General features: G+C 47.5%; 1 protein-coding gene across 3 annotated transcripts in view; it reads right to left on the reverse strand.

Annotated features, from left to right (window-relative positions):
• The window catches only part of ZNF341 (zinc finger protein 341), a 33,314-nt gene that overhangs the window by 16,178 nt on the left and 9,214 nt on the right, over positions 1 to 7,922 (reverse strand). For 2 of the 3 annotated variants that reach the window (XM_014519286.2, XM_025202441.1), the window contains exons 2-6: positions 5,011 to 5,198; positions 3,577 to 3,729; positions 2,575 to 2,814; positions 1,501 to 1,696; positions 681 to 765 (exon numbers count right to left, since the gene is read on the reverse strand). In XM_014519286.2, the coding sequence (XP_014374772.1) occupies positions 681 to 765; positions 1,501 to 1,696; positions 2,575 to 2,814; positions 3,577 to 3,729; positions 5,011 to 5,198 (862 nt within the window). The remainder of the gene's footprint in view (positions 1 to 680; positions 766 to 1,500; positions 1,697 to 2,574; positions 2,815 to 3,576; positions 3,730 to 5,010; positions 5,199 to 7,922) is intronic. The other variant, XM_025202440.1, reaches the window with a different exon arrangement.

The following is a 7,922-nucleotide window of genomic DNA, read 5'->3' on the forward strand; positions in this document are numbered from 1 at the left end:
TTTCCACTACCCCCTCCTTGGCTCAGGATCAGAAACCCCATGTGAGGGCCCTCAGGATGGTCTTGATGTTTAAAAGAATCCTGCCAATAACATACTGAGTTTTTTAATCTCTGCTCAGAAACTGAGATTAGAGATTTCATCCTTTTGGGTTAGGGACAGACATTCAAAAAGCCTGATTTCATAGACATCAGGGCTGGAAGGGACCTCGGAAGATCATCGAGGTCCCTTCCTGAGCCTGAATTGATTCAATTTTTGCAGGTTAGTCTAACCTGGCTAGGCTGAACCAGTTTCCAACCATACAGACAATCCTTTTGGACTGAGGAAATTCAGGGACATGCCTGCAGTGGCTCAGGCTGGATGCCAGAGGGCACTAGAGCAGCTCTCCCTGCCCTTGCAGAGCTGAGCTGAGCTGAGGGGGGCGGCCAGGTTCCAGCAGGGCTCTGATTAGGGAGTGGTGTAAACCCCAAGCCTGCCTGCAGTCCCAAGCTTTTCCTCGCTGTTCAAGGGTGGGAGTGTTGCCAGCCTCCAGCTAGCACTGAGGCAAAGGTGGGGTGTGCAGTGCATGCATCTGTTGATGATACAGAGCTTTTCACTCTCCCTCCCTGCTTCTGTATACTGTCTGCAGCAAACTGACAGGCAAGCAAGCCACTCCCACTGAGCCTGTGTTACAGGACCATTACCTCCTGATGTGCTGCTGCAAGTCAAAGTTCTTGGTGAAGGCCTTGTCACAGTAAGTGCATTTCAGTTTGGGGGATTTAGGTTTCCCTGAAAGAGAAAAAGTGCACTCTGGGCAGCTAGCACAAGTTGAGCAGTCCCCAGCTACTGTGTTCTATAGGGCCTTGACTTCCCTTTACAGTCAGGACAAAAATACAGGGCACACTCTTCAGTGGGATCTCACTGGCCAGCTCAGAGGCAGATGCTCACAGAGATAATGACATATTTAAAGTGTGAGCTAAATGTATAACCATAGAATAATAAGGGGGAGAGAACAACCAGTGCATAGATTAAACACACTCCCATGCAGAAACCACGGGCCTATTTCCATTTGCTATAATGTGTAATAGCCAAATATCAGTAGCTTCTTCAAGGCCTTCTTCAGTGTAAGCAGCAGATTGGGATTAGCAAGTAGGAGCATCCTGCCTTTGGCCTTTCCCCACCCCAGCAAGGTCAGCCACATCCTGTAAAATGCACATATTCCTTTCAGGTTATCAGAAAATCACTCAATCACATTTTCTTTGCACTGATGCACATTTCACCACTTATACAATTCCAAGCATCACAGCACTGGGCACTTTTCAAAGCACCCGGTGCTTAAACATGTAAAAATGCCCAAAGCATCCACATTTCAAACAGCTCTGGTCTGAGTATAGTACATTTTCTGTAGCATTTCAAGGTGTATATTTGCTAACAAAATGTGAGGAGTTTGCAATCTACAAGTGCAAGACAATGAAGATATAGGTATCTAGTGTTTGGAAGGTGGTTCGACATACAGAGACTTACCTTCCTGCAGCCCGCTCTCATTTTTGGAACGCCTACTTTTGGAAGCTGAGGTGGAATCAAAACTCGCCACATTTCCCCCACCTGCATTGGTCAAAGGAGCAGCAGTGTTGGTGCTTTTGCATTTGAATCCCTGCTTCCCAGGGCTGTACACTGGCGGAGATGGATACACTGCACTTTCCACACACTGGCTTGGAACCTGAAATAGTGCAGTTACCAATAAAAAATATACTTACAAGTTCAGTGAGAAGTGCTAAACCTCCACCTGCCTCTTTGATGTAACACAGGATATAAAAGCTTGTAAGAGAGGCTGTCAGACTACTGGTTTTCTAATAAAGTGTTCTGCTAAAGTATTGGAACAAGATACCTAAAGAGGCCAAAATGGGAAGTTCTGGAATATCCATTCCTGGAAATTTTCAAGAACAGGTTGGAGAGTCACTTGGCTGGTGCCTCGAGCAGGGGGCTGGACTAGATGACCTTGTGAGTCCATTCCAGTTCTACTTTCTTATGATTGCCCAAGCAGATCAATGTTCTGGTCCAGTAATCTGCCTAACTAAAGAGTGACTAAACCGCTGCACAAGGCACAACTTTGGCCCATTATACCTACTGCTACTCTTTTGCACTATTCTAAGCAATACCTCTTTCATCCCAGTTTGGCCTCTTTTCCAACATTTGTAGTCATATGCAGGCTATTCCTCCTTAATATAGCAAAATGCACATGTTCATCTCTTCTAATCTCTCCTCAAAAATCATACCTTCCAACCCCTTAATTATTTTTCTTGTCCTTTGAATTCCCTTCATCTTGTCAACATCGTTCTGAACATTACTTTCCCACAGAGGAAATAATCATCAATTATAAGACAGCATAATATATCTTTCCCTGGCTCTAATGTCTATGATAAATTGTATTTCTAATTCAGGTGACTTATGAGTAGCATCCTCTCCTTGGCTCACAAAATTGGCTTATAGAAACTGTAACCATCCCACACTTGTTGGCTGGATAGAAGAATAAAGAAGCACCTGACGCATGTCCCTGATGGTAATGCCAGCAGTGCAAGGCCTGTGTCACAGTTTTACCTCTATGGGTGGATAGGGTTGCATTCCCAGAGTCTGTATCTCCACTGTGCCATTTCCTGCCATAGGGGCAGACGTGCTGTAGACCTCTACCACCCCACTGCCACCAGTGCTTGGCTGTCCTGGTGCTCCCAGGGTCTGAGGGGTAGGCGGAGGTGGCTGCGGTGGGGGAGGAGGCGGGGGTGGAGGAGGCGGGGGAGGCTGGGAAAGATATCCAGCTCCGCTGTGCATACTCAAACTGCTCTAAAAACAGAACAAGAAGAAATAGTCAGAGAAGGCACTGAAAATGTAGCCTGGATCCAACAACATCAAGCTGGAGGTATAACATTCTCAAACATGTGCTACTCATAACTCAAGATCCCACATTTAGGCAAAGCAACTTCTTGGAAAAACTCACTTTTCCAATCAAATGCAAGCAGCTTGCTAACCCATAGAGTATTTATGGTATTAAGGGAGTAATGACCACATATTGATGCTGAGCAGAGATCAGGTCAATCTGTTTTTAAACCACTCAGTAAGCTGGTACTCTGCTGTGCTGGTGGATGTCTATGTTCTAGAGAAGACAAAGTTTCATTTCATATCTTAAGTTTCAAGCTCTTCTGCTTACAGAGACAATTTTTAGGATGTGAAGGCTGTAGTCAGTACAGTAATGCCAAAATAAGTTTGCAGACGAAGCAACAGTTCTGAGAGAGAAGTCCCATCAATCAAACTGAGCAATGACCATGAAACCCAATGATTATATTTTATCAATATTATTTCACTGTTGGGCATAGCACATAAGGACAAAAGCAGGGAAGAATATATTATGGCAAGCTGCATAATCTACTGCAAGAGGCATCATGATTGTTTCCCTGATCCAACCCTTGCTGTTGGGTTTGCAGAGGTATCCATGCTTCACCATTAAGGCAGACATCTAAGCTTGCAGACAGTGCTCTCAGGGTCTGTTTTGTTATCAGGTGGTGCCTACCTATGAAATTAGCCCATCTGAAAAATGCATCTCCTTACCTGTACAGAGGGCTGCACTGTGGGCATTGGTTGGTCCAGGGATGTAAAAGCAGACATGGCTGACATCAGTACTTCATCACTGACTAAGATATTTCCTTGCACTAGTGTTTGGATCAGAGGAGATGGGGGAACTGTGATATATGTGGAAATTTGCTGAAAGAAGGAAAAATGCGTTAGGGCTCAAAATTATTAAGAGAGATTATAACCTCTGAAATGCTAATAAAAATGGAGACATGCTCTTTACTGAACCACTGGCCACTTGCTATGGGAAACTCTGCTCTACTGATGGCCATGAGAAGATTTATTGATTTAATTTACTGATTGAATTTTTGCTTTTGGCTCTATCCTGCCATCATCTAACTGAGAGAACCAACAACAAAAAGGGAACTATATTGGAATTCCTGAGGAAACCAAGGACTAACCCATCTTGTCCTAGGAAAACTAAGTGCTCAGGGGAGTGGAGATGGAACATGGAAATCACTCTTGCTGACAATTCAAACCATGTTGGCTATTAAGGGTGACCTGTGCTGAAGATTGATTAAGATGGGGTGGGCAATTATTTCAACTGGAGGGCCATTTAGTAAGTTTTGGGGACTTGTCAAGGGCCACATCCATCTCCCTCTCTCTGTCTCTCTCTTTTCTTCTCTCTCTCTCTCCTCTTTCTTTCTTTCTCCCTCCCTCCCTCCAAAACCCAGCCAGAGCTGTAGTTTGCCAGGAGCCCTGACACTCAGCTGTGGACCCAGATCGGGACTTCTGCTGCAATGGGCAGGCAGGCAGTGGTGTCATCAGCTATGGGCACAGTCAGCAAGTTCCAGAATTTGCCAACAGTGTCTACAGCTGACGCTGCTGCCCACCCACAGCTGACACTTCTGGCAGGTTCCAGGTTGGGGTTCCAGGCAGCAGCTTCCATTGTGTAGGAGGACAGCAGTGTCACCTGTGGACACCACCAGCAGGGTCTGCATCTAGGTTCCTGAACCTGCTGGCAGCATCCACAGCTAATGCCACTGCCCACTGTGGTGGAAGCCCTACACAGGTCTACAGCTGATGCTGCGGTGTCAAAGATAGGCCCAACCCTACATTTGGAAGAATCAGCAGCCAGTTTCACAGGAACTGGCAAGCCTGGTAGGGCCATGAAACTTGCACTCAAAGCAAGAATTAGTATTACCATAACAACAAGAATGTAACTTCAAACCCATTTTTAACTCTTTACTAAAAAGCATGGAGGCATTTGTTCTGAATGAAAGCTCATAGTAAAGGGATTATCTGGACTTTGCAAAAGGATGCCAGAAGGTGAAAAACAAGGTGGGGAGGGTCAAACTAGATGTCCCAATGGGAGACTTCAAACCTAGTGTAACCAGACACAGCATTCATTCTGAGTTTCCCTCGCCCTCAAGAGTCTGTGGCACAGAGGCTCCTGGTGCCCAGCATAACTACCTGTCGATTGGCGCTCTGAGCTGGCTGCACCGATGTGATAGATGGCGTGTACACACTGTTGGTGGCCAAAGAGACCGTAGCCAATGAAGGAGTATTTCCTTGGCACTGCTCCCTCTTGTGAGTCATGAATGCTGGCAGTGAGTTGAACTGCTTCTTACACTTTCCACACAAGAACACATCCTCATCATCTGTAATCAGAAGGACAAGCACTGTTATCTGGCTCCTTCCCCCCATCAAACCACATAGCTGCATTCAGGTACAAGTAGGGTTAGCAAAAATAGATGCTTTAAGCCTGTAGTGCCATCACAATTACAGGAGAGTGACTGAATTCTATTCTTCCCTGTGTAGTTCCAGCCCCTTCATTAGCTGAGTTCTCCTTGAAGGATTTATCTCCTCATGGAGGAGAAATATATAGCCAGCCCTAGTATTCCCATAGCACTGTCCATCTAAGCCCAATAGCTTCCAAAACATTCACAATACCCTAGTAATCACAACATTGCCTCCAAGTGAGAAAACAGGCACACAAAGTTTAAGGGTCAGATCCTATTCCATGTATTAGGTGCTTAACAAGACCTTAGGTACCTAGGCTTGATCTTATTCCACCCTGCACAAGTCCCTGAAAAACAGTTCATGCAAAAAGATCCTTTTTCTGCTCTGTACTTTCTGTGACTTAGTCATAAGGCTAAGATGTTATGTTACAAAATGAGCATGTTAACTTCTTTTCAGAGACTTAAGCAAGGTGGAACAGGATTGCTCTGAGTAGAAGTGTACCGATCGAGATTTTGGGGGCCGATTCTGATAGCTGATTTTTAAGAAGGCATATTGGCTGATACAATCCAACTTCCAATACAGCTGTAGACAGCTGGTAAGTCTGTTGTGGTGAAAGGGGAGGGAAGGGACATGGGTGGGGAGCAGATCAACGCCCCCTGCAGTGACGGAGGGAGTGGGGCTGGGGCTGGGACGTTGTGCAGCACTGGGAGGGGAGCTTTGTGGGGTGGCCTGCAACTACCCCAAATTTTGCCATAGGCCCCCCCCCCCCCCATAGTTCCCTCCCAGTGCCACCGCCGCCCGCCCTGAGTGCAGCATAGCCCCCAGCCCCAGCCCCCAGCTGCAACCCACCCCACTCAGATCAAGAGGCACATACCCCACCCCCACGCCCTCCCAGACAAGCTGCCAGATGAGCCCCATGCAGCAGTGGAAGCCCTCCAGGCAGCAGGTAGCATGTGGAAGCAGTGCACCACTCGCCCAGCCAGGCAGCTCCTGCCCCACGCACAAGGCTCCAGCTCTAGCTCCTAGCTGCTTTCCACCCACTCAGCCACCCACAGTGACGAGCAGCCACCAGTGGGCGGCCGAATGGGTGGAAGGCGGCCGGGAGCTAGAGCTGGAGCCCTGCACTCTGGGGCAAGAGCTGCCAAACACAGCATGGGTACAGGTATGGGTAGAAGCATGATGCAGGCTGCTCAGAATGGGAGCAGGGTAGGGCTTAATCCCACACAGAGTGGTGCCTGGCAGCTGTAGGCTGGGGCAGGAGGAAGTGGGGCTGACCACACCTGCACTGCACCTCCCAGTTGAGCTCTGCTGTATGCACCCCCCGCCCCCCCCCAACCTCATCGTACTCCCAGCCAGCTCCCGGGACCTAGCACAGGCAGCTTCCCTGCACACATAATCCGCCCACACTCACCCACACACAACCCCCAACCACACAATATACGAGACTAAGAATTTATTTTGAGCTATTATGCAATCACCTCTATATAAGCTACTCAAAAAAACATAAATCAGGACAAAAATTATTTATTTGAATAAGATTAAAATATGTTATAGTAGATGTTTGATTTTTAGTATACGATTTATTTTTTATCTATAATTTGGTAAAATGATATCTCCTGAAAGATTTTGTGTGTGCAGCTCTCAGCAGCTCACCAAAACTTGTTAAGCAGCCTGCCAGCAGAAATAATTACCCAGCCCTGTGATAAAGAAACAGCAGCAAAATCAGAACAGAACCCAGGTGTGCCTGCCAGCTCCCTTCTTGAATAGCTAGCCTTCAGTACTTCCCTTTGACACAAGCAGCAGAAAAAAATTCAGCTTATTCAGCAATTCCTACATGAAGGTTGCAGCACTGACACTCAAACATTTATGTGATTTGTAAATTGAACGTGCTGGGCATAAAAATCACTGAGATAAAGAAGTGCAGCTGATTCTTTTGAGCATCATTGCCCTGTCTTCTTTGTGATAGTTCCAGCAGGGTCTGGAATGACACCATGTTGGGATACAGGGTGTAAGAAGCCTAGGGGGCTAGGTGAGTCCCCACCATGCCATGGGATGCTGAGATACAGATCTAGTCAATCTACAAGAAATAGACTGACTAGATAGGTATGTCTTGTACTCCTCCCAAACTGGGATATTCTATACAGAAGGCAGCAAGGAGAGGGGCTGACTAGGCACAGGTGGGGCTCCACTTGCACATATGCCCCCTTACCTGAATGAAGGCAGCAGCGATGGCAGCAGAGGCAGCGACAGGGACAGCAGCAGCTGATCCCCCTAAGGTAAGTGGGGAGAGAAGCCGGCGTAGCTGGGGCAGATCTGGAGGGGAAGCCCCCCGGATCCCTTTTAGTTGAGCTGGCAGGGAGCCGTGCTCCCGAGCCGCATGCTAACAGAGCGTGCAAACAAATGCACTCTGTAAGGGCGTGGCAGTGTTTGCGCCGACGTTAGTGCAAGCAGGCAAGCAGGAGGGGACAGGAAGAAGATTTCGGCAAGGGTAAGGCGAAGGCAACGCACCAAAAAAACAAAAAACAAACAAAAAAAGAAATAAAAATGGTGTGGACATGGAGTTCTGGTAGGGGCCCTGCCCGGGGGGCGCCACCCACCCGGGGCTTCTCTGAGGCCTCCCGAAGAGCCCACGGGGGGGGGGG

The sequence above is a fragment of the Alligator sinensis genome, unplaced genomic scaffold (assembly GCF_000455745.1).
Source record: "Alligator sinensis unplaced genomic scaffold, ASM45574v1 scaffold368_1, whole genome shotgun sequence".
Lineage (NCBI taxonomy): Eukaryota > Metazoa > Chordata > Crocodylia > Alligatoridae > Alligator > Alligator sinensis.